This window comes from Dasypus novemcinctus, chromosome 18 (assembly GCF_030445035.2).
Source record: "Dasypus novemcinctus isolate mDasNov1 chromosome 18, mDasNov1.1.hap2, whole genome shotgun sequence".
Classification (NCBI taxonomy): domain Eukaryota; kingdom Metazoa; phylum Chordata; class Mammalia; order Cingulata; family Dasypodidae; genus Dasypus; species Dasypus novemcinctus.
Window position 1 is genome coordinate 40,468,298 of NC_080690.1, and position 25,461 is coordinate 40,493,758.

Here is a 25,461-nt window from a genome sequence, read left to right on the forward strand (position 1 = left end):
AAGGAGAGCCGCCTTGCATGTAAAAAGCGCAGCCTGCCCAAGAGTGGCACCGCACACACAGAGAGCTGACGCAGCAAGATGACACAACAAAAAAGAGACACAGATTCTCAGTGCCACCTGAAAACGTAAGCAGATGCAGAACACACAGCGAATGGACACAGAGAGCAGACAATGGGGGGGAATGGGAGAGAAATAAATAAATCTTAAAAAAAAAAAAAAAAATAGTAAGGCATGCCCACGGTGTTGATTCCAATTGAGAAGATGTATCAATAAACAGCAAAGCCCCAGAACATAGGATTCGGTTTACTACACAAGATCAAACACAACTGTGTCCATGCATGTCCTATCTTTAGTGTGTTCTTTTTCTTACAACACAGAAGCTGAAGTCTTCCAGAGGAAGCTTGATGAGACCACTAAATTGCTCCGGGAGCTCCAGGAAGCCCAGAATGAGCGTCTGAGCACCAGACCCCCTCCCAACATGATCTGTCTCTTGGGCCCCTCATATAGAGAGATGCATCTCGGTATGTTGTCCCCCCCACCCCCATAAGAGGAGAGTCGGGATGATTAAAGGAAACACCTCAGTAGTGATACAGCTATCAAGAGTGCTGAATTGAATACCAAGGACAGCTTCTCTTTTACATTTATACATTTACAGATATTTTATTTTGTTACCACGGACTGTTTGTTTTGATGTTTTTTCTTTCTTTCTAGCTGAACAAGTGACCAATAATCTTAAAGAACTTGCACAGCAAGTAACTCCAGGTGATATTGTAAGCATGTATGGAGTTCGAAAAGCAATGGGGATTTCCATTCCTTCCCCCATCATAGAAAACAACTTTGTAGATTTAACAGAAGGTACGTGCCCTATTTCTCTGTGAGTGGAACACATTGTGAGTAGAAAGATCAGTCCTCTAACTTCAAAAAAACATTTTGAAAGTTTTGTCTCTGCATTTTTAATGTATAAACTACTTTTAGTTTTCTTTCCATCTTGTCTAAAAGAATTAAAAGACTACATATTCACACAAAAAAAGCTACAGTGATAAACTTGTCTATGGTAAAGAAGGGCTGTCACTGTTATTCTTCTGGAAGCTAGCCTGTCACTTTTTTTTTTTAAAAGGGGGAGAAATGATGGATAAAGTAAAAGGAAGTCTTTCTCTCTCTCTTTCAGGTTTTGAAGAACCTAAAAAGACTGATGGTGTTGAATGCGGCCCTGATGGAATATGAAGCTAACTGGTATTTGATTATATATAATGTACATATTTTTTTCATTCTTAACTTGGAAATGCTTTTCAGGGGATATTAAATATTTATAAATTGTGTTTTTAATTAAACTTTGGAACAATTAATTTTAATGTTCCAGAGATTGGACTCCTATTAAGTAATAAAGCTGAACTTGGGACTCTGCGCTGTAGTTTGCATATCAGCTAAGTTACACCCAGGACCTTTTCCTGGGGCTGAATCTGAGGGTGTAGGGATAAAATTGACAGTAGCTCAGAAAACAAGTCTTTTCCCACTGTCCATTAAAAGAAATGATTGAAATCCCTCATCTTTCACCTTTGCCACACTCCCCCTTCAAGAAATTATACCAAATAATTCCCTCATTTGTCAGAGCTCCTCTCGATGCAGGAGCTTTGCTTTGGGCTGTTGGCCTATCCAGAAGCTGGGAGTGGACCTGCCCTGGTTGACATTCTTTCAGATAATTATTCTTCCTTACATTCCACAGACAGAAACATAACTCAAACTTTTAAAAAATATTCTTAGCCAGTGAGATTTTTCTGTTATATCATGAAGAACATGGTAACACACTTAAAAAACAATTTTAGAATTTACTGCCATGGTTCTACCCCCCACTCAGTACCTGATGGGAATGGTGTCCTCGTGTAGTTTCATAGCACTAACTTGTCAGGTGTGTGCTTCAGTTTTTTTTGTTTAAAGGGGTTATTTAGTACCATAGCGAAGGGATAAGTCAAATAAGAGAACCTAAGTCATCCTTGAACACATCACAGAACAGCCAACCTTAATGGAAAGCTTACTTCCTGTTTCTCAAAGGTCACCTGTGCCTCAACCATACCACAAATCCATAATGATCAACTTTTACCTGAAATACAAAAGCAAAGGACCAAGCATTTTAATGATTTAAGTGGGGGACCATGAGACACAGCCAGTACCTGGACTGTGAGATGAATCATGACTTTTTTTCCCTGAATCTGGTTCAGTATATAACCTATTTAAATTAAAATGCAAGGGAAAAAATTAAGGATGTATATAGCCTAGATTGGTGAACCAACTAAGAGATCCTGTGAGGCTTGTACAGCGCCCTTTTGTAAAACACCCATCCAGGAATCTATTTCATTGTGATTATTCCTTAATGTGGCTGGAATTTGAAAATTAACATTTAGCAGGAACATGAAGATGAAGGGGGAAACAGATTTGGCCCAACAGATAGGGCGTCCACTTACCACATGGGAGGTATAAGGTTCAAACCCAGGACCTCCTGACCCCTGTGATGAGCTGGCCCACACGCAGTGCTGATGCACACAAGGAGTGCCCTGCCATGCAGAGGTGTCCCCCTCATAGGGGAGCCCCACACGCAAGGAGTGCACCCCGTAAGGAGAGCCGCCCAGTGCAATAAAAGCGCAGCCTGCCTAGGAATGACACCACACACACAAAGAGCTGACACAGCAACATGACACAACAAAACAAGACATAGATTCTGGGTGCCACTGACAAGAATACAAGTGGACACAGAAGAATACACAGCAAATGGACACAGCAGACAACTGGGGAGGGGAGGAAGGGGAGAGAAATAAAATTTTTAAAAAAGAAGATGATGAAGGAAAACTGTCTCGAGAGATAGACGTGACCTAATAATCTTTTAAAACCCCTATTTAAGAGCATATGCCAAAAGAATGAAAAAATCATTTCAAATCTGGTATTTTATCAAGTCTAGCTAGCATCTAATGCCATTGTCTATAAAATATAATCCAGGCAACAACTGATCATTAAAAATTTTAGGTCTGGGAAAGCAGCTGTGGCTCAATCATTTGGGCTCCCATCTACCGTTTAGGAAGTCCTGGGTTCGCATCCCAGGGCCTCCTTATGAAGGCAGGCTCGCCCGTGTGCCATGGAAAGCCACCCGCCCGCTAGCGCTGCAGAGTGCCGCTGGCCCGTAAGTGCCACAGAGGGCCAACTCAGTAAGGAGACACAGCCAAAAAAAAAAGGGGGGGGGGGTGGAGACAAGTGAAAAAAAAACAAAACAAAAGAATGCACAGCAAATGGACACAGAGAGCAGACAACAAGCAAGCTGCAAGGGGGGGAGGAAATAAATACATAAAGACATACAAAAAAACAGCAAACGGACACAGAGCAGATAGCAAGCAAGCTGCAAGGTGGGGGGGGGGGGTTAAAAGTAAAAATGTTTAGGTCTGCTTAGCCAGATCCTGGGGACCAAGAAAACATTTAAATTCAAAACACTTTAAGACATTCAAGGTTTTCCATATTGCTCGTTTAATTTATGAAAAGCAGCTATAGAGCTACCAGTTTAGAAACCTTGGTTCTTTAAAAACAAAAGTTGAAACAAATATTAAAGATCTATAAATATTAAATGTACAGAATAAATCCTAGTTACTTGCATAACCCCTTTTCCAGATTTCTGTACATTGTCCTGTTACATACACATTGTACACCTTGGTTAATGTTCTTGCTAGATTTTCTTAGGTAAATAGGAAACTTCAAACTTCAGTCATTATTTTTACTAAAGTCAGTGAGTCTGCCTTCATTGAAACTTCAAGCAAGTCCTGGCCCACAGTGAGTCAGTGTTAGAAAGGATACTTTTTCCCCTCATAAAGCTGAATGACAGGTCAAGATACTACTTGGTAATTGGAAAATACACATAAAAATAGCTGTAAGAGACTTTTATGGTCAGTTATACTCTATGACCTAAACGTTGAAACCTAAAAACTTAGAAAATATTCTTAGTTGAGCCCAGTGCTTTAATTAGAAATAAAAATACATGGTCACCAGTTTTCTTTTAAAATTCCCAACTGGGGTTTCTTTCACTGAAGAAAATTAACTTGTCCATTGCAGGAGCAGAAACCTGCCAGCCATACAGAGGCACACCTGAGACTTCCCCACTGCCAGGAGAGCCCCCACCAGGTGGCCCTGGTCACAGCTGCATTTTAAAAGTATGGATTTCAGTACCATACTCGGTTGAAACCAGCCCTTGACATGGGAAGTTGATGTGTGAAAAAGGCAATTTAAGCAAAGCTTATTTCCTTTACCAGCGTCTTCACTATAAAATTCCTTTAAACAGCAAGTTCCTCTGCTCTTTATAGCAACTCCAATTACATGCAGCTGTCGGCACTACCACTTACATACCTGGTACCTTTTGAAGGGCAAATTTGAAAAAGGCCCCAGCCTCAGAGAGGGGCCCCCCAACAGGACACAGGGCAAGCAGATAGCAGGTTAGATTCCAATCCCCATCCCTGGATGACTTAAAGACCCCCTGCTGAACAGTGAACTTCAACTGCATTAGAACCCCTGGGGCTGCTCTCTCTTTCTAGGCCTTACACTCTGGTTATAAGGCAGCCAAGTCAATTCAGAGGGACAAGTCTGGTCACTTCTCACCTTGAATAGGTTGACTTCTTTTGGCTACCTGTGGAGTTGGAGCCATTTCACCAATTGGACTTTACTTGCTTTGGTTTTCTTGGGTTCAGAACATCTTGGCATTTGTGAGAGGGCTGGCTTCTCAGACATGCTTCTCAAACTGCTACTCATGCTTATGCTAAATCTCCATTTTAAAGCTCTTAAAAGTTAGCTATGAGGATTAAAGCAAAGGAAAATACTACAGGTTGTCTAAAATTCCCTACATAGCCCCCATTCCTTTCTGATACCAAAACTAAGAGTTGAAGATCGCAGAGAGCTCAAAAACTCACAGGCAGTCCCCACAGAATAGTCAGAGAAGGGCTAAAAAGTTGTGCCTTATTTTCTCAGCCTTCAGCTTCTTGAACCTGAACACTTATATCAGGGTTCTCTGATTCAAAGCCAAGGCTGTGCAGCTCCTTCGCTTCTTGCAGTTAGCCACATTCTTCAGAGCTCCATCCCACAGCCATGCTGACCTCACAAAACTCCCAAGCTAATCCCAGAAGCTGACACTGGACAGTAGTCCTAGTGATGCATCATTCGTAAAAGGCTAAGAATACACTGGAGGGAAGAGACTAGTCTGCCATCTACGGAGTCATTAAAAAGGAACAAATAATGTTTCCTTTTAAAATAAACAGACGTCAGAGACGGCAAGAAGTAACAAGCGCCCACTCTAGCTTTTTCTCCCTAGTGTGTGAAACCATTAACAGATTGAAAACGCCCTTTTCAGCTCCATTTACCAGAATGCTTACATGGGATATAGAGAATCCCATAGCTGGTCCAGGATGGGAGAAGGGAGTCCCCAACCCATCCCAGATAACTTGTCTTAGTCCTCTGTACATAGGAAAACTAACCCTCCCTCGTACATGCCCCTTCGACCAGGTGCATGTCTGGGTTGCACTCCAAAATCACCTCCCTGATACCTAGGGGGTGTGGGTATAAAACTCAAAAGTACACCTGTAGTACCCATGAGCCTTTTTCTGCTGTCCTGCAGACCACATGGCAGATGTTACAACATAGAGATTCTGGCTGTCAGGTGTGCTAAGAAGTCTCAGTGGTCAGTTCAAGCTGGGCTCTGGCCCACATGTACAGGAAATTCTCGAGTGCAATTCCAAGGAAGCTGGCACAGACATCTGTCAGGAGGGGACGGGGATCGAGCCCTTTGACTGCCTTGTGATCAGCACGGGCTGATGCTTTTCCTTGGCTGATGTCAGAGAAGGAAATCTGCTTCACACCATATTCTGAACCCACCAAAAGCCCTCAGTTCAGCCCCAGCCCCTGGAACTTGGCAGTATCTGTGCAGACAAAGTAAGTCCTTAGTTCACCTTTGCCTTTGACATTAATCAGTCCGCGGCACTCACAAGAATAACCTAGTCCCTGGAGTATGGTGCATGTCTCTTCAGTAACCTGAAAAAGAAAAGAACCCCAGGTCTTCAGAAGCAGAAGGGAAAAAACCTGCCAAAGAATATCACACGTGTGTCATTTCCCTCAAAGACATTACCACTGGAACCCAGCTGCTGGCTGGTGGAACCAGGTCTTAGCCCAAGACCCCACCCTTCTGGGAAGGCTCTCTTTCCTATCCTTTTTACCTGGATTTTCCCGAGTTCCCCAGTGCTCTCCATTCGGCTGGCCACATTGACCGTGTTTCCCCAGATGTCATACTGAGGTTTCCGGGCCCCAATCACTCCAGCAATCACAGGCCCGTGGTTTATGCCTGAAGAGAGTGTTCCCAGTTAGCCAGTCACAGAATCCACCTCCCACCACAGAAAGCACTAACAACGCAGGAGTGAAGCCAAGGCTAGGTCGGGACAGGCTGCCGAAACATGCAACAGGAGGCTAGACTTGGCCTGTGAAAAAGGCATTCCCTGAGCAGTTCTGCAGATTTTCCAAATAAGTCTGGATTTGAAGTTTATATTTTCTAGTATCTGCTAATCTTCCTTTTAACAAAGAAAAATGGGCTTTGAGCACTCTTTGAGGCTAATGACCATTTTAGCTAACAGTGACTCCATAGATTGAATAACTTTCCTTTGTTCTCAGTGAATTTTAAGGTCACTATGGCAGGTGGTTTTGGCTCTCCAATTTCTGTAGAGGTATACCCCTATTTACTTAAAACTTGCAAAGAGAGGTGGAGTAATTACTCAACCATCAAGGTTTTAAGATCAGAGAGGGGTTTTGGAAAATCTTCAGAACACAGTAAAATAAAGCTTCCCCTCTCAGGCTGGTGTGGAGGCAGGACCAAGGCTGCACAGCCACCATCCAGCCCCAGGCCACCATCCTGGACCCTCACCGACTCGGAGGCGGAAGGAGTTGAAGGAATGCCTGTTGATGCCATCCAGCTTGCTCATCAGGGCGATGCTGAACTCCACCATGATGCCAATGTGGGCGTGCTGCCGCTCCAGGTCCTGCAGGGTGAAACCCTATGCACTTGGCCGTGGGAAGGCCACCCTGCCAGCTAGGACTGAGGCTGGGAGACTGGAGCGGCTGGACCCCCTGGCCTGGGGCACCCCAGGGCACCGGCTCGAATACCACTGGGGGTGGAGAGGCCAGTGCTGGGCACACAGGCTAGAGCCTCCCCCAGAGGGGCAGGGGCTCCCCTCCAGGGCACAGGCCCTGCCTTCCCCTGGCACGCCCGGGATCCAGGAAGGCTGTTTCCAGGGTCTTATGCCCCCCCGCCCACCACCCAGCTATTCCAGCTGAGCCGCCCACATCCCTCTGGGGCCCCCAAGTCGGACAGGGATGGGAAGTTGTTCCCTTTCAGTGAGTTGACAAGTCTGGGGACAATTTTGAGTCTCCTTTCAAGGAGGGCTCAGTCTGCTGCACCCAGATGGGCTGTTACCTGGTGCTCGTGCCCCGGGGTGACGCTGAGCCCCGCCGCAGCCATGTAGGTGCTGCCGATGGTCTTGATCTTCTCCACGCTGCTGAACTTGGGCTTTAACAGCAGCTGCAGGTGAGGGGGAGAGCGTGAGGTTGACCCCGGACTACGCAGCTGCAGCCAGGCCTGTCCCAGATGCTGCCGCAACCACTCAGATCTGGCTTTTCCCAAAAAAGGGTGGCGGGTTCCTCCCACCCCACCTCAAATGCAGACCTTTTCTCCTCATTGGCCCCTCCCGCCTGGCGCAAGATTACACTCTGGTGGGCTGTGGCCTCAGGCTCTCCCAGCTCCCCTGCCTCAGTCTTCCCAGGCATTTTCCATCTTTCTCATCCCTTCCACTGTCTGCTCTTGTTCTTTTTAAGGAATAAACGCACAGCTCAACATTGACACAGGAATGTGGATTATTTATCCTCAGTGAAGAGTAAAGCCCAAACTAATTTCCTCAGATGAGTTGATTGCACAGGCTTAGCTGAAAATCTACCTGTTCTGGAACCCAAGTCTCATCTCTACCAGGTGCCTGGCACAGAGGTGATAACAAGATAAACATGCTGAATGAAACGAAATGGGAAAGGGAAATATGGACCTTTTTTCATTTGTGTGACATATCTGTCCTGCCAAGGGGGTTGCACCACATTTCTCAGTTGTCGGGTTAGAATGGCCCATGCCCGCCCTGCTATCCCAGCCCTGGTCAGGAAGCCGGAGCTGCTCCCGGGCAGGGCAGAGCCAGGGGGTCATACCTCGTCAAAGTCAGCGATGATCTCATTTAACAGGCGCAAGCACTCCAGCCCTTCTTTGTTGATGTTGCACTCCGTGTAGAACACTTTGAAATCCGGGACAGATGCAAACATGACACAGACACAGTCGTATGACTGATGATACCAGTCCTAGGTGCAGGCAGGGGAAGAAATGGGGGCCTCAGGGCCACGTGGCCTCTCAAGAGAAGAGGAGAAGCAGGCTGAGGAGGCCGCCCCACTCACTGCACTGGCTGGAGTCACTGACAGTCCCACTAAGCTTTTGGGAGGAGAGGGAGCTAAGCAGTGGTCCCAACCCTACTGCACATGAGGCTCATCTGGGGGCCTTGGAAATAGGGTGGAAATAGCCTGGCTTAGGCTGTTTTTTCAGAACCCAGGGGGTTTCTATGCACTGCTGGGGTAGAAGGAAACTGAGTCAGGAGATGCAGTGGGTGGGCCACTAACAAGGCACTGGCCCTCGGTCTCAGCTAAAAAACTCCCTTTACACAGAATTGGTGGAAATAGGGCCATTTCTACCAGTTCAGAACGTCTGAATTACAAATACCTGAACCTACACTGGATCCTCACAACAGTCCTGCCAAGGCAACATCTTTGCCTTCATTTAACAGATTTGAAAGGCAAGGCCCAGAGAGGTGAGCTGCCTAGTCCACAGTCATCTGAACCCAGACCCCTAACCCCAAATCCTGTGTTCTCATAGCTACGAACTGCAGAGACCAGGACCTAGAGCATCCCCCCCTCCTGGGTGACTGAACCCCTTCTCACCTCACCTCGTTTAACTTGTCCCCAATGAAGTGTGCAGCCACGTGGGCTGGCAGGACGTTCTCCAGCAGAAGGCGGTTCACGTTCTCCATGGTTTCAAACTCCTCGTGTTCATTTTTGAACTTCTTCTTCCACAAGCAGTCCAAGCGGCAGTAATAGTCGATCTGCAGACAGCAGGGACATCAGCGTCCTGTCCACTGGCGGGCAAGGGCAAAAAGACATACCCAGTGCGTGCTCCTGGGGGACCCTGAGCCCACTCGTCAGTACTGCCTACCTGTGCCTGGACAAACATCTCAAACTGTACAGAAATCTCCTGGAAGCCTGAGTGTTCCCAGGCAACCCACGGGATTGAATCTATCACTCATGTCCTGCTGGGAGGCCACGCAGGAAGGACTGACTTGGAACCCCTACCCCAGTGGCCAGGGTCTCCCCTCCAGGATCATCTGCTCCAAACCTGAGGCAATCCCCACCCTTGTCCCCATGGCCTCTCCAGGTGGAGGAGAAAAATGGAAGGCTGGTTTGAGCAAGGGATGCGCCAGGGCATTTTCTAGTCTGTACCTGTCTGGAGAGCACGACAAGGGTGACGTAGAACAGAATCAGGTAAAAATTAATCATTGTCTTCACATCCCTCCATGAACAAGGCAAGTTGCTGGTGGATTGAAAGGAAAAGAATGATTCATTTCCAGTTCCAAAGAGAGGCCAGAGGCAGGAGGTAGTGTGTGGCCCCAGACACAGCTGAGGGCCTACTATGTGCTCTGTGCTGGCTGTAGGGGGAGAGTGGTGAACAAGACAGAACAGCTCTCTACCCTCATAAGGGCTCGGATCTGAAGGGAGTCAACCAGCTCAGACTATGAAGAAAAGAGGGCTGCAAGGTCAAGGCTGCCCAGGGGCAAGGGAGCCCTCGCTGAGGTGACACTCAAGCTCAGGCCTGAATGACAAGGAGCTGCCACCGTGGCAAGGCCTGGAGGAAAAGTGCTCCAGGCAGGCGAGGGAGCAGCCCAGAACTCAGAGTGAGCCATATGCATAGGCACACAGACCCAAAAGAGCAGGCTCAGGGGGCGGATGTGGCTTGAGCAATTGAGCGCCTGCTTCCCACATGGAAGATCCCGGGTTCAGTTCCCAGTACCTCCTTAAAAAAAAAAAAAGATGACTTAGGGGAGTCAGTGTGGCTCAGTGGTTGAGTGCCAGCTTCAACCCCCAGCCCCTGGTACCTCAAAAAAATAAAAAAATTTTAAAATAGACTTAGCCCTTGGTCCCTGCACTTCCAGCCTTTTTGTTCGAAGGGAGGCCAGGCCTCTCTCCTCAATCTATGTGGCGCCCAGTGCCTGGAAACCTAGCACATATCAGCCCTTCCTAAGCCAACAGCGTCACCCACCTGCCAGGAAGAGATCAGAAGCAACTGCTCTTTCCAGACCACAGTGCAGATCCAGGACACGACTCAAAGGGAAAACAAGCAAGACCAGAAGCCCCCTCCCTCTCCTAGACTGGCCTGGAAAGGGGATGGTGGGGGGGTGCCCTAGAGGGCAATTCCCAGAGGACCTGAAAACGAGCTGTTCTCCCCCGCTCCGAGGGCACTCAGCCACTCTCCATCTCTGGGCCTCCACTCCCCCTCTGTAAAATGCCAGCCCTGCCCTGGAAAGTACCAGTCCAAATGGGACCGAGAATGCAAAAGCTTTTAGAAATTGGGCCATGGGGGTGTGGGGCGGCGGGCTTGGGGTCCCGGCAGCCGGCTGCTTTGCAGCTCCCTGAGGGCTACCTGTTCTCAGTGAGGTTGCCCTGGCTGTGGCTGCAGCAGTGCCATTGCTGGCATGGGAAGATGTTGAAGGTCACCAGGTAGACCACCAGGGCCACCGTCAGCAGCACAACCTTCAGCTCCAGGCTCATCCGCAGGAAGACGGAACACGCGACGAAGCCCAGGATGCAGCTGCAAGTGTAGTACTGGGAAGGGGCGAGGGGGGTGTTACCTGGGGCCACAAGGTCACCCCACCCTCTCCTGCCTCCTGGAGCAGAGGCCACCCAGGGAGCGGGGACTTTCGCACCAACACCCACAACCACAGAAAGCCCCTTCCTGCCTGGGGGGCCCAGCACAGAGCCCGTGCGACTGCACTGCTCTCACCTCACCGCACTCCCATTTTAGCAAAGAGCAGGCAATGGATGCTCAAACTGTATGGTGGTGTTTGTTTTCACTGTATTTTTACTTCTACTTATAGCAGGTGAGCCCGTTTGAAGGGGGGAAATGTAGTGAAGAAAAAGGTCGTGTGTGGTTATAACAAAAGTCAAGGCAGTGAGCTGAGGTGGCTCAGGTGACTGAGACCCTCCCTCCCACGTGTGAGGTTCCAGGATCAGTTCCCGGGGCTTCCTAAAGAGAAAACGAGCAGACCAGAGAACACACAGCAACTGAACAGAGAGCAGACAGCGAGCACAAACAATGGGGGGGAGGGGGATAAGTTAAAAAAAAAAAAAAAGCCAAGGCAGTGGAGAAGACGCAAAAAAAGAAATACTGTAAGATTCCACTTACATGAAATAGCTAGAATAAGCAAGCTCACATGAGGAAGGCTGGGGGAGGGGAGTTACTGCTCGGCGGGCACAGAGTTGCTGTCTGGGGTGATGACAACGTTTTGGTGATGGAAGGTGGTGATGGCAGCACCATATTGTAAAAGTAATTGAAGCCACTGCACTATACACTTAAAAACCGTTAAAATGGAAAGTCTTAGATTATGAATGTTCCCACGGTGAAAAAAAAATAAAAGACAAGTGGCGTGCGCCCACCTGGAGGGCCTCCCTGCCTCTTCAGCCCTGCCTGGGAGAGGCGCCCTTGGCCACCCACACCCCAGGTCTCTGGGTGCAGAGGAAGGGCCCAGCTGGGGAGCCCGGGGAGCTGCACTCACCGAGAGCAGCTCACACAGGGTCGTCTCCGCGGGGCTCGCGGCGCCGAGGCTGGTCTCATTCCCACCAGGCAGCGGCACAGACATCAGCGGCTGGAAAGGAGACGAGGCCCCGTCAGGGCAGGGCCAGGGACACCGACTGGACCCGCCAGGCCGGGCAAGGCAGAGGGGAGGGTCTGGGGCGGCCAGACGGGCAGAGCCCAGGCAAGGGTGGGGTGGGGGTGGCCTGGGCCCTCACTGCCAGGCTCGGCCACAAGTAGCGCCCGGGGCGGCTGTGCCGTGACCTCCTGGTCCCAGCCAGGGCAGGAAGACAGGAGAGGGTGCAGTGTGGAGAACCCCCCAGCTGGGGCTCGGAATTTCCGACAAGCCCCTTCTCCCCCGTGACCCCCGGGGAGGCAGTCACAGGGGCATATCCCCACAGTCGATGCCCTGGGGTGTCTGGGTGGGGGTGGGGAGAGGCCCTGAGCCTCCAGGAGGAAGGACGGGCTAGCAGAGCCAGAGAAGCGGGGGTTGAAGCGCGCCCCCAGCCGGGGCCCGGGCAGGCCACCGCCTAGCGAGGAAACAGGCTCAGAGAGGGTGAGGCAGGACAGCTCCTTGAAGCCAGGAAGGAGTTTCCGTCAAGGGCGGAGCAGTACCCCCGGGGACCAGGCCCTCCCCTGAAGGAAGGACGGAGGATCAGAGGACCACAAAGCCTGACGCCAGGGCTCACGGCGCCCGCCACCACATCACGGAGAGGGTCAAGTGAGAGGCAGCTTGTAAAGAACCTTCTAGAATCTTGCAGTGTCCAGGGGCACGAGGGAGGGAGCGCCTGCCCGGGCTGCCTTCCAGCCGCAAGACCTACCAGGCTGACGACGGCGACGGTGAGCAGGCTGCTGGTGGTCAGCAGGGCCAGGGCCACCCGCAGGAGGGGCTGCGTCTCCACCCTCTCGGAGATGGCCCGCAGCACCCCCCAGGCCGGGCAGCATCTCTGTGGAGGAACGCCCCGAGTCAGGCAGGGCAGCAGCCAGGACGGGGGGGAGCCTCCCCGAGGGCCCTGGCCACTGAGCACCCACCACGCCCTGGTGTGACAAGGGACGTGCAGACGGGAGAGGGGCAGAAGCGGCCACCTGGGGACCCCGAGCTGGCCTGGGAAGGCGGGACCCTCAGGAGAGGCCTGCAGAGCCCTGTGTAAAGTGTCCTGGAGGCACAGGGGCAGGGCAGTGGGACAGGCTGCCCACACACCTCGGCCCTGCCCCCCCAAGCCATCCGCTCCCAGGGGCCGCCCACTCACCAGGAGCTCGTCCGCAAAGCACAGGCCCAGCACCAGCGCCAGCACACAGGCCACCAGCCCGAAGGCCGCACCCAGCGGCGCCCTCCTGGAGTGGAGGAAAAACGCCCACGTCCTGAGGAGCGGCTCCCAGGACCCGTCAGGGGGCGCTCCCCACCCTGCCCGCCACCCCCTTCTCCCACCTGTGGTCGCCTCCCGTCCCCTCCCCCAACACCATTTCGCACGCAGATGAGGGGACCTTCGAAAACCGTGGCACAGGAGCCACCCCAAACACGAAGGTCACAGTGTCACGCCCCCTTTGGGGGACCATGACAAAATCAGCATCCGAGAAACGAGTCATGTTAGCATGGCCTTAGACTCATGTCTGGCCCAGAGTGAGTGCCACGAAAGTGCGCCCTCGTCGTCATTATTAAGCACATCCCAAACCACAGTCCAGGTCGGCCCTTCCCGGCACCACCAAGGGGCTTCCCGGCTCCCCTCCCCGCTGGCCTCGCCCCCAGCCCCTGCCCCCAACCCCCCAAAACAGAGCCAGAATCTCTGCAGCACCCGACGTATTTGCTGAGCCACCTGGATTAGTCATTTACCCCTCCAAGCCTCAGTTTCCCCCACACAAGAGGGAATGAAGGAATCTATGATTTCAGGAGTCTTCCCTTCCAGAGCACCAAGCACCTAAGGCGGGTTGCAGGAGCCAGGCAGATAACAGGCGACTTAAGAAAGAGAGAGGCACCAGGGAGGGGGAGGCCAAACTCATCCCATTAAAACAGCAACAAAAATACACAGTGCGGGGCTGCAGCCCCTGACCGTTTCCTGGCTTCCAAGGGTCTAAAGTTACTGAAGTCTGGCAGCCGCACCCCCGGCCTGACTCTGCAGTCCCTTACCAGCCTTCTGCTGGGCCCTGCCAAGGCCACCTCCCCTCCCAGCCCAGACCCCAGGCAGGCCAGCCCACCCCCAGCCCTGGCTGACCTGGGCATCAGCAGGACATGGATAAGCAGGATGCAGAGGAAGACGAGGCTGGCACAGGCGAAGTAGTAGCGGACCCGGGGGATGGGGGCCAGGCGGTACTGGGGGCGACAGAGACGGTGAGGGGCGGCGGGCAGCCGAGGCCCCGACCTGCCGGCCCCTCGCTCGGGCGCCTTCCCAGGCCTGCCTCCTCTCAAGACAACTGCCGTTAAAAAAATCACACCCCGCCCCGAGTTCCGGGTGGCAGTGCTACAGGGAAGAGCGTCCAGTCGCGTTCCCACCGTGCAGGCTCCTTCGTATTTGAGGGCACAAGTCTGGGGTCCTGGGGCTCCTGAGAGGACCTGTGCTCCCCACAAACGAGGGAGGAAGGCTGGGCCCGAGGCCTGGGGCGGGTGGGGCGGGTGGGGTGGGTGGGGGCTGGCCACACACCCCCAGCGCTCCTGGTGGGTGAGACGACCACGGCCCAGAGGCAGCGCCAACGGCGAGCACAGCTCCCGCCTGCCTCCAGGCCCCGCGCTCCTCACGGAGGGAGCCCCTAATGCCCGGAGGCCCAGTAAGGGAAGGCCGACGCTCCCCTCCCGGACTCAGGAGGGAGAGAGGCCCCTCTCAAGCGAGCCCCGCCCCGAGCCAGGGCCACAGGGCGAGGTCGGTCATCTAAACCCTCAGAGCCACGTTTCCCTGGCCGTGACAGGGGGCGACAGCACCCACCTTGCCCAACAGCTGCAGGGGCTCAATTATACACGCGTGTCCTGAGACATGCCAGGAACCAGTAGGCACACAGTAAAGGCACGGTCTACTGTACAAAAACCACGTTGTTGCAGCTGTCAGGCGGAGGGACCTAGTCCCCTAAACCTGAGCCAAGTGCGGGTGGTGTTTTGTTTCGTTTTGAATTATAGGCCACTGTTGTTAGCCCAGGGCGTTCACCAGCCCTTATCAGCAGGGATTCTGTCATTGGATGGGGGCAAAAGTCTTCAAGGGCCATGTGGGTGAGTCCACGTGGTGAGGCCACAGGAAAGAACGCCAGCTGGGGCTGGTCGGGGCCCGAGAGCCAGCTGCGGAGATCTCCCCCACTCCCCCCTAACAGAGGCTGCCCACGGTGCGGGCTCCCCACTCCACCCAGGCCCGGGAGGTATCCAGGGCCCCTCACCTCTTGCTCGATATCCTTCTCCAGGAAGATGGACCCAAAGGTGTGGAAGTCGTCAGACTTGGAGCAGCAGGGCCTGTGGGGCGGGGGTGGGCAGCATGACATGTGGGGCCAGGGAGAGGGACTCCGGAGCGGGGAGGGAAGCCACCACGCCCTCAGGAGGGGCCCCTGGGGAGAGGCACCACGGCTGGGGCAGGGCCAGCAAGCGCTGGGGCGCGGCAGATGCCAGTCGCCAGGCCGGGGCAGCAGGTGGAGGGCCGGGAGCCTCACCGGGTGGAGCTGAGCCCCTCGATGGCTGACAGCATCTCGTCATCATTCGAGTCATCCTCCGACCGCCCCTTGGGAGACGCGCTTCTGCAATCAGACACCCCAACTGAGCACCCAGGGACGCCACGTGCACCTGCTCAAGGTGGGGGTGTGCAAGATATGCCTTGCCTGTGTGGGGTCCCCAAGTGCTCACGGAGGCCATGGAGCCTCACGCAGGATGGCTGAGGGTGGGCTGGTGCCCGCAGCCCAGCGAGGATGAGTGACAGGCCTGGCATCACCCAGCTGTCCAGGGGCCCAGCCGGAAGCAGAGGGCAGCCCCGACCCCAGCCCAGGGCCTCTTCAGCTACACCCACAGGGTCAGCGTCGAGACCAAAGCACTCGCCGCCTTCTTCCCCTACACCCACCCCAGCGCCCCGCCACGGGGTGAGTACACAATAGGTGCTCAATTGTTGCTTCAGTCTATCTGAAGAAGCCACAGTCAAGGAGTTCTGAGTCCTGGAAACACTTTGGCTCAAGCCACAGCCAATTCCAGAGGTCCAGGCTAGAGCTCCTCCTCGCGGAGCTGCCCTCCCGGGTGGGTAAGTCTGCCTAGAGGCGGTGACCGGGGCGGGACTTAGGTGGGCACAGCTTGGGAGGGAGAGGGCGCAGCACACGTACCTGTCAGGGGCCCGGTGGCGCCGCAGGGGAATGGCCTGAAAGGGAAGGGTGTGGGGAGAGAGGGAGCGAGCAGTCACTCCCAGGACCTGGGTGGGGCAGCTGACCCCAACCGGGGCCCCCACACTCGATCCACGGCAGAGCGCTGGGGCCCGTCCAAGCCGCGGGCGCCCTGAACCGACCCTGAAGTGCCTGGCGAGGACGAGGGCACTCCTGCCACCCTGGGTACCTGCCCAAAGCCCCAGCGCCCCAGCCCGGGAGGGGCTGGGCAGGGGGTGCAACCAGCCAGCAAGCAGAGGGCGAGGCGGGGGGCAAGGCCCCGGGGCCACAAGCTCCCTGCGCCCAGGGCCCTGCTCCCAGCCCTCGGGCGGCAGTTACCTTGGGCTTCCGCCCGTTGGGGACCGGGATCTCGCTGCTGCTCACGCTCTCCCGGTGGTTGAGGTGCGCGAAGGGCCGCGCCGCGCCCCAGGACTCGAGGTAGCGGGTCATGCGCACAGACGCCCGCGTCTTCAGCACCGCGTCCCCCTTGGGCCTGGGGAGGTGCTGGCCAGGGAGGGGCGGCTGCTGGCTCTGGGGGCAGACACAGACATGGGCCTGGCACCCCCACCCCCACCCACCCTCTCCAAACCCACCGCAGCCCGCAGGGCCGCCCGGTCGAGCAGAAGGAAAGCGGCAACCTCCGGGGCACTGGGGGCCGCCCCGAGGGGCTCGCTGGGACCCAGAGCGTGCTGGGCCTGTACTGCAAAGGGGCTCCAGGAGCCGGCCCGCCCCCAGAGGTTCCACAACGCACGCGACCCCCGCTCCCCTCTAAACCACAGCCTGGATCCACTAGTGCGCACTGGCCACCCCAAGTGCGCCAGCCGCGGGCCCGCCGAGGTCCCGCACCGTGGCAGGGACGCCGTGGCCCAGTCGGGTGCTGCAACTGGCCCCGACAGGCGGCCCCCGGGTCGACCCGAGGGCCTGGCCTCACCGCTAGCATCGCAGGGCCAAGATCCCCCACGAGAAATGCATGTCTGGGATGGGGAACCCCCGGGCCACCTTGAGATCTGCAGAGACCCCCTACTCCCCAAGACATGCCCCGATGCCCCTCATCTCCTCGTGCCCACAGACAAGCCTCCAGCCTCGCGTCCTCGCTAAGCCACAAGCGTGACTTTCCTGGAAACTTCACAGCCAAGGAGTCTGCCTGACCCTTTTGGGATAGAAACATTTTTCATCCCGTAGCCGCGTCTGTGTCCCTAGCCAGTGGGAACGGTGTGGAATTTGGCTTTTAGGAGTGTCGTGAGTCCTCAGGAGGCGCCATGCCCTGCGGTGAGCAACCAGATCTGCTCCAGTCTCCTCCACAGCTGGCAGCTGCCTCGGTCAGTGCCCGGCCGTCCAAGGCCACTGGCACCGCTGGGGCAGGAAGCCACCGCCCCAGCCCCGGAAGTAACAGACAGGTGCCAAGAGCAGCGGGGCCCCGAGTACAACGCTCCCGGGGGGTGGCGTGGGTGTGTGCTGGCACCCGCTCCACAACGCCGCCCCTGAGCAGCCAGGCCGCCCCCAGAGGCCTCCACGGCCCTCACGCACGGCAGACACGGCGGGACTACGAGTCCACGCGGCAGAGCCAGCAGGTGCCGCAGCCCCTGGCAGGGATGGGGCGCCCTTCCACGGACACTGCACGATCGTGGGCAGCAACGAGGAAGTTCCCTGTGCGGGAGGGGAGGCCGCCGGCCAGGCTGTCAGGTGGAGAAAGCAGAGGGCTGCACAAGGAGGAGAAAGAGGACCTTCCAGTCTGCGGGTTTGGGTGTGAAAACCTCTGTGGAGGAGTCACAGAAACCCACAAGGCTGGTTCCCTTCGCAGACGGGCTGGCGGGGGCCCAGCGGGGAGGGAAACTTCCTACCACGCGCCCTTCCTCCTTTTGAATTTCCCACTACAGGAATGAATCATCTGCTCAAGAATGAATACACCAAGGAGCGGATGTAGCTCAAGTGGTTGAGCGCCGGCTTCCCACACAGGAGGCGCCGGGTTCAATCCCAGGTACCTCCTGAAAACAAACAACAAATGAAAACCCACCTGACGAAGCCAGATGTAGCTCAGGGGCTGAGCGCCAGGCGGGGCCCAATCCCCGCCCCGTACCACAAAAAAAAAAAAAGGAGGGAACAGGGTGGCCAGAAAAAACGGACGCTGCCCAGTGAAATACTGCCTGGGACATACGTCACTAAGAGTCCTCACTGTCTATCTCAAGTCCAAATTTAACTGCGCTTCCCATATTTTTATTTGCTAAATCCGGCAGCCCTGGGATGGGGAGGGCAGGCTCCGGGAGGCGGCCCGCGGAGCTGGCTGAGGCGCTCTGCTCTAGTCATTCGCACCCCGCAGAGTACCCTCCAGGCCAGGCCTGGGAAGAGGAGGGGCTCCCGGGCCTGCCCGCAGGGGGCCTGCTGGGAGGCCAGTGAGTGACTCAACGATCGCCGGGGACAAGGGACAGGGTCTGGACGCAGGGTCGCGGCGGTCAGAAAGGCCTGGGGAGGGAAAGAGTCCGGCGGGGGCAGGCCGGGGGACAGCCTGCTGCTTGGGGTGGCGTGGCGGGCGGGGCCCAGGACAGCGGGGGGGGGGGGGGGGGGGGGGGTTCCAGGGGAAGGAGCCTAGGCTTTATTCTAAAGTTCGGGTAGGAAAAAAAAAAGTTCGGGTAGGACCACGGCACCCCAAAGCTGACTCAGCATCGTATGGGGCACCCTCATCCTGGGGACACCAGCGGATGAGGCCGGCCGGGGGTCTGGGGTGCCGGGAAGGGTGAGCAGAGGCTCGACAAGGACCCGCCCGGCCAGCTGAAGGCACAGCCAGGCCCGGGGCGAGAGGAAGCTGGAAAGCGCCCGCCACCGCCGACATTCTTGAGCGAGCCCCAAGGATGATTCAGCCAGGGCCGCGCTCGCCTCCCGTGGGTGGAAAGGAATGGCCTGTGCTGGGGCGGGCTGGCCCCCCCTGGCCTGCCGCCTGGGAACGGCCCCCCACGGGGTCCAGGAGCAGAGGGGAGGTGGGCGGGGCAGGCGGTCAGGGTGCCCGTTCCCTGGCGCTTCCCTGCTTTCCTGACTCTTAACCTGAGGCTTGAAAGCGAAGTCCGGGGGACTGGAAGCACCTCGTGGGAAATAAACGAGTGGTGACGACTATTCAGAGCTGTCACCCTCCCCTTGAGCTCGGCACACTTGTTCCCATTTCACAGAGAAGCGCACTGAGGCCCAGAGCAGCTGCTACCAGCAACGGGGGGCGCGCTCCCACCCTGCAGGCCTCCCCGCCCCTCTACCACCTGGAAGGGAACACGCTCTCCCTTCCTGGGGTCTTCAAGCCCCAGAGGCTGGGACCCCGCCCAGGGCTGCCCCGCCCCCGCTGGCAGCCCCCAGCCCCCGTACCCGCGGGTCGATGACCAGGTAAGTGCGGATGTTCATCTCCTTCAGGTAGGGGTCGCGCTGCTGCCCGTGCCCCTCCTCCACTTCGTACGCCTTGTCCAGGTGGTTCAGCGTCGCCTCTGTGATGTGCACCCGGCTGGGGAGACCAAGTCAGACAGGGCGGCAGGGCCCAGAGAGGGCTGGTACCTGCCCAGAAGGCACAGCAGGCAGGGCCGGGCAGGAGGGCCCCGGGCACGCCCCGCCCCCACCCCGCACCGGGGCCTCGCCAGGCCTCACCCCGGGACTCCGGCGGCCTCCATCCTGTTCGCCAGGGACACGTCGTGGGACCACACGTCATACTGCCACTTGCGCAGGCCGATGACGCCGCACAGCACGTTCCCCGAGTGGATGCCCACGCGCATGCTGATGTCCACGCCCGTGGCCTCCCGCACCTGCCTGGGGCAGAGAGGCGGTCACCACACCCCACCGCCCCTGTGCGGGGCGCGGCACGGGGCGGGGGCCAAGCGAGGCGGAGGGTGGCGTGGGAACAGGACAGGCCAGCTCACAGGAGAAGGTTCTCACGCTGAGCGGCGGCCTCCTGCAGGGGCGCGGCTCCCTGGACCAGCGAGGGAGGGTGCAGGCAGGCGCAGCAGCCCGAGCCCAGAGGCTCAGAGGGGGCACTAAAGCTCAGGCCGCTGGGCTAAGAGGGGCGGCTGCCAGGGTCTACAGAAGGGCCCAGGCCCTGCACCTGGCCAAGACAAGACACGGGGGCTTCTGCACCCCACCGCCGGGAAGCAGAGGCCTGGCAGCCGCCACGCCCCTCAGGACAAGGGCCCCCACGCCGGAGCCGCAGCAGGGCCGGGCGCCTCCCCAGCCGCCAAGGCCTCGGTCTAGTGGAGGAGGGCAGGGCTGGGGCTGGACCGAGTGCCAAGGCCAGGTCCGCTACAACCACCGCGTTCCAAGGGAAGGAAACTGAGACCCAGGGAGGGGCAGGGGCCAGGCCGCACAGCTGGCGAGGCAAAGCAGGCTAAGACCGGGAGCCCCAACTCCGGGGCCGGCTTCCTTCCCCACAGCACCAGCCACTTCTGGCAAGACTTCAGGCTGCTGAGCACACACGGCGCTGGGCCTGGAGAGCTGCCGGCAGCCTGGCCCTGCCCCAGACGCCGGTGGGTTTGGCCACTCTCGCCTGTCCCTCCATTGCTAGCGTCACGACAGAGCACCTCGCTGGGAGCGGGGTGTCAGTGGGACCCCGGGAGGCACTGAGGGGTGCCCTGGGTCTACGGGGGAGCAGGAAGCAGGCAGCGCTCTGGAGTCGCACGCCGAGTCTGAGGGATCCCCTGCTGTATGCCCCGAGACCTTCTGCTGACCCCGAGACCGGGTCCTTGGAGGACATGGGACCCTTGGCCACCTCAAGGAGCTTCTGAGACTGTCTGCTGTCACGGCAGGCCCAGCGGGGAGGCATGGAGGGTTTGGACCTCCCGGCGGGCCGAGTGGTACACGCAAGCTGCGCAGCTCCTCTGAGCCTCGGTTTCCCCATCTGTATGATGGGGATGATGCCTGTCTGCCTCCCACACCCTGGGAGGCAGAGGGGTCCATCGTGGGGACAGGCCCCCCGGGGCCTGCCCATGGCACCTACTTGATGGCCTCACATATGTCCAGCCCCATCTTCACGCAGTTCCGGGCATGGGTGGGCAGCGACACGGGCAGGCCCGACACGCAGTAGTAGCAGTCACCCAGGATCTTGATCCGCATGCATTCGTTGGCCTGTGGGGCAGGGGAAGGCCCGTGAGCGGGGCCTGGGGTCAGGGGTCACACGCACTGGCCCAGGCCCACCCCCTGCCCCAGCACGCCAGGCCCTCCCCTGGCAGAGCCACCAGGAGCTGTCCAAGAGAAAACCCCAACCAAGGAGCAGGGCTGAGAAGCGGTGCTGCTGAGGGCAGCCACCCGTGTGCCTCCAAGGGAGGGGCTGCCTTTGTTTCATTTGTCTGTGCAATATTTGAGCACCTACAGAGTGCCCAGTCCTAGGCCAGACACTGCAAACAAAATCCCTGCAACCGTGGTGCTCACGTGCTGATGGGAGAGTTGAATACCATGCAAGATAAATAAAATCTATGTTACACCTGAAGGTGATAGCGCTAAGTAGAAAAATGAGACATAGGAAGGGAGAACTCTCCAGAGACGGTCTCTTGGAGAGGGGGTGCAGTTGAGCCAAGACCCAGAAAACCTGAGGGCGCCAGGCCAGTACCTGGAGAAGAGCACACCTGGCAGAACAGCACATGCAAGAGCCCTGAGGCTGGAGAGCAAGAACAGCAAGCTGGCTGGTGTGGCTGAAGTGGGGCAAGCGGGGAGAGATGAGGCCAGCGAGGTGGCCGGTGCTGTAAGCCGAGAGGTCAGCAGGCAGCAAGGTAACCCAGGAGAGGGATACGTGGGGGGACAGGGGCAGAGGGGACACAGGGGTGAGGAGACGAGTCAGAACAAGGTCAGGCGGGGGCCACCTGGGGAAATGCCCTCAGAGGGGATGAGGAGGCCAGAAGGGCAGTCTAAGGTCCCACGGGAGGCTGAGTGCGGCCCCGGAGACCCCCCATAAGGCCCCAGAGAGGGGGTCACGCACTGAGGCTCAGGGTGGGGTTTGACGGAAACTGCAGAAGGAACTAGACTTCTGCCACTGCCCTGTCGTCCCTCTCTCCACCCCGCCCCCAGCCCGCTGACCCTGTGGGCGCACTGACAGCCCGCCCTGGCCCCTGGGGGGAGAGGCAGAGGGGCCGGGACGAAGGCACCTCCTGCCCGCCAGGCCTGGGGTCCTGGCCCAGCCGCTGCCCGGGGCGTGCCGCCCCCCTTCCCGCGAGGCTCCCTGAATCCACCCACAGCATGAAGGGTGCGGTTACCCCACCTGAGCGTGTGCCCACTGCTTCCTGCGGGGCAGCCCGGCACAAGCCGAGTCCTGAGTGGCTGGGGCGATGGAGGGCAGTGGCTTTCCTGGGGAGCAGCAGGAAGCCTGCAGCGGGCCGAGGCACAGGGCCCGGCCTCCCTGATCTCAGGGCTGCCCCGTGGGCCCCGCCCCGGCGCGCTGCTGGGGGGATCACGAGCCTGGTGGGAGGCCTCGTGGCCCACGCAGCTCCTCCCCACAGCAGACAGATGTGCTGTGTCTCCGTGCCTCAACCTGGGCGAGTCACGGCAGGGTCCCTGAGCACAGGTGCAAGGCAGGGGTCTCCGGGAGAGAGGCCCTGGCTCTCGGTGGGGGTGGGGGGTGACCATTCTGGGATCTGGTTGCTGGTAGGAGAAGAGGCTGGGAGAGACCTGTAGGACGCGGCTGCTTTCCTGCACTGCCAGGAGAGGAAGAGGGCAGGCAGGCCTTGAGCTTCATAGCAGGAAAAGGGTCAACTGTGCCCAAGTCCCAGGCCCCTGCCCCACCAACCTACGGGGGTCTCCCCCTGCTGGGTCGGAAGAAGGTCCAGCCAGACCTGAGTCGCTCAGTACCCCATTGCCAGGGCAGAGCACCTTTCCACCCCACCCTCTGTGACGGGGAGCTCACCCCTGGTGAGTGCAAACCTCCTAGGACTAAGCAGCTCTGAACAAGGAAAGGTTCTCCCTGGTGGGGCCAGAACTTGCCTTGACGGGGTCTAGAGCAGGGGTTCCCTGCTCAGGATTGCAGGGGAGGGGGCGTGGCTCTTAGAAACCCTGCCAGTGCTTTCAGCATCCCACGGGAGAGCGCCACTGCCGTGGACCCCAGGCTTCTGTCTCCTTGGCTGCCACCTCTTCCAGGAGGCCTGGCCTGACCACCTCGGATGGCTCCAGGTGCTTCTCAGACTGCCCGCCCCGACCCTCTTACGGAGCACACGGCAGCACCCTCGAGGGCAGGCCCAAGGCCCACGCCAGCGCAGGAGGCACTTGGGGAATGAAGTCTCCCCGACCCGTGGCAGTTTGAGATTACTTATGTATCCCCAAAAAATAGAGATTATGTCTATGAACTGGTCTGCTCCTCTGAGTCTGATACCCTTTGTACTAAATTCAGAGGTTTTACGTTTACCTGATTAAGTCAATTTAGGGCTTTTGATTCAACCGTGTCAGTAGGGCGTGACTCAGGGTTGAGTCCCCGACCCCTTGGTGGCTGATATAGATGGACACTCACTCAAGAAGACAGGGGAAGAGGCGGCAGACTTGGCCCAGTGGTTAGGGCATCCGTCTACCACATGGGAGGTCCACGGTTTAAACCCCAGGCTTCCTTGACCTGTATGGAGCTGGCCATACAGTGCTGATGTGCACAAGGAGTGCCCTGCCACGCAGGGGTGTCCCCCGCGTAGGGGAGCCCCACGCGCAAGAAGTGCGCCCCGTAAGGAGAGCTGCCCAGCGCGAAAGAAAGTGCAGCCTGTCCAGGAATGGCACCGCCCACATGGAGAGCTGACACAACAAGATGACGCAACTAAAAGAGACACAGATTCCCGTTAAGAGACACAGATTCCCGTGCAGCTAACAGCAACAGAAGTGGACAAAGAAGATGCAGCAAATAGACACAGAGAACAGACAACCGGGGTGGGGGAGGGGGGAATGGGAGAGAAATAAATAAATAATCTTTAAAAAAAAAAAAAGACAGGGGAAGAGATGGAGGACTTGGCCCAGTGGTTAGGGCATCCGTCTACCACATGGGAGGTCCGCAGTTCAAATCCCTGGCCTCCTTGACCCGTGTGGAGCTGGCCCATGTGCAGCGCTGATGCACGCAAGGAGTGCCCTGCCACGCAGGGGTGTCCCCACGTAGGGGAGCCCCACGTGCAAGGAGTACACCCCGTAAGGAGAGCCGCCCAGCGCCAAAGAAAGTGCAGCCTGCCCAGGAATGGCGCCGCTGGCGCCGCACACTCGGAGAGCTGACACAACAATATGACGCAACAGAAAGAAAACACAGATTCCAGTGCCACTGACGACAACAGAAGCGGACAAAGACGACGCAGCAAAATAGACACAGAGAACAGACAATGGGGGGGGCGGGGAGGGCAGAGAAATAAATAAATAAATCTTTTAAAAAAAAAAAAAGCAGACAGGGGAAGAGAGAGAGCTCCACAGTTGCCGGAGGAGAGAAGGCTCAGACAGGGAAAGCGGGGGACAACTGAGCAGCTGGGAAAGCCCGCAGCGACACGAGCCCCAGGCCAGCCTACGGCTGAGACAGGAAGAGGCTGGGCCCACGGAGCCTGAAGGGAAGAAGCACCGAGCCCAGGCAGAGGTCGCTGGCACCTCGCTTCAACACATGGCAACTGGCTCTGGTGAGAAAGCAGCCTTGAGCTGTTCTCTTTAGGGCCTCGTAAATGTAAGCTTTTACCCCAAATAAATACCCTTTATAAAAGCCAACAGATTTCTGGTACTTTGCATCAGCACCCCTTTGGCTGACTAATGCACCTCCCAACACACACACACACTCAACACACACGCACCCTGGGCTGGGTGATACCCAAAGGACAGAACAGGCAGGCAGTGAGATCCCAAGCAAGCTCCATCTGGTCCCCAGAGCCCCCCCCTTGGCTACACTCAGGAGCCCCTCCCTGCTAAAGGCCTCCCCGGCTTGGCACCTCCCGAGCTCCCCAGGGTCCTCAGGTCAAGTCCCCAACCCTTGCATCAGCACTCAAGTCCTTGCATCTGGCCCTCAGGACCTTAACCCCCCCTCACTCGATCCCATTCGCACTGAACCACGTGCATTCCGTGGACACACGAAGCTTTCTCTCTACTCTGGAGTTATACATATGTTGTTCCCTCCCAGATACTCTTCTCTTTCCTCTGCCTCCTTGAGGTCTCTTTCCAGGTTTCTCAACCTTTACTGTGCACACAATTCACCTGGGTTGTCGGAAGGCTGATCCTAATTCAGGGGGTCTAGGAAAGGCAGTCCCTGCAAGCTCCCAGTGAGCCGAGGCTGCTGG

The 25,461-nt window shown here is 56.9% G+C and overlaps 2 protein-coding genes across 10 annotated transcripts in view; one reads left to right on the plus strand and one right to left on the minus strand.

Moving 5' to 3' along the window:
• Positions 1-1,404, plus strand: part of BRD7 (bromodomain containing 7) — a 39,737-nt gene extending 38,333 nt beyond the window's left edge. Inside the window, exons 15-17 of the mRNA XM_004449595.5 lie at positions 378-521; positions 712-855; positions 1,169-1,404. Of these exons, the coding sequence (XP_004449652.2) occupies positions 378-521; positions 712-855; positions 1,169-1,224 (344 nt within the window). The 3' untranslated portion in view covers positions 1,225-1,404. The remainder of the gene's footprint in view (positions 1-377; positions 522-711; positions 856-1,168) is intronic.
• A 2,082-nt stretch (positions 1,405-3,486) lies between these two features.
• ADCY7 (adenylate cyclase 7) overlaps positions 3,487-25,461 on the minus strand; it is a 59,265-nt gene continuing 37,290 nt past the window's right edge. For 8 of the 9 annotated variants that reach the window (XM_058280039.1, XM_058280040.2, XM_071209173.1 and 5 more), the window contains 19 exons: positions 21,198-21,325; positions 19,859-20,017; positions 19,586-19,718; positions 16,580-16,771; positions 16,205-16,239; positions 15,551-15,634; positions 15,284-15,356; positions 14,140-14,237; positions 13,180-13,264; positions 12,751-12,876; positions 11,913-12,002; positions 10,781-10,962; positions 9,583-9,673; positions 9,033-9,188; positions 8,251-8,397; positions 7,478-7,582; positions 6,929-7,043; positions 6,231-6,355; positions 3,487-6,048 (listed from right to left, as the gene is read on the minus strand). In XM_058280039.1, the coding sequence (XP_058136022.1) occupies positions 5,902-6,048; positions 6,231-6,355; positions 6,929-7,043; positions 7,478-7,582; positions 8,251-8,397; positions 9,033-9,188; positions 9,583-9,673; positions 10,781-10,962; positions 11,913-12,002; positions 12,751-12,876; positions 13,180-13,264; positions 14,140-14,237; positions 15,284-15,356; positions 15,551-15,634; positions 16,205-16,239; positions 16,580-16,771; positions 19,586-19,718; positions 19,859-20,017; positions 21,198-21,325 (2,271 nt within the window). In that variant the 3' untranslated portion in view covers positions 3,487-5,901. Of the gene's footprint in view, positions 6,049-6,230; positions 6,356-6,928; positions 7,044-7,477; positions 7,583-8,250; positions 8,398-9,032; positions 9,222-9,582; positions 9,674-10,780; positions 10,963-11,912; positions 12,003-12,750; positions 12,877-13,179; positions 13,265-14,139; positions 14,238-15,283; positions 15,357-15,550; positions 15,635-16,204; positions 16,240-16,579; positions 16,772-19,585; positions 19,719-19,858; positions 20,018-21,197; positions 21,326-25,461 lie in introns of all 9 variants that reach the window. The other variant, XR_011646309.1, reaches the window with a different exon arrangement.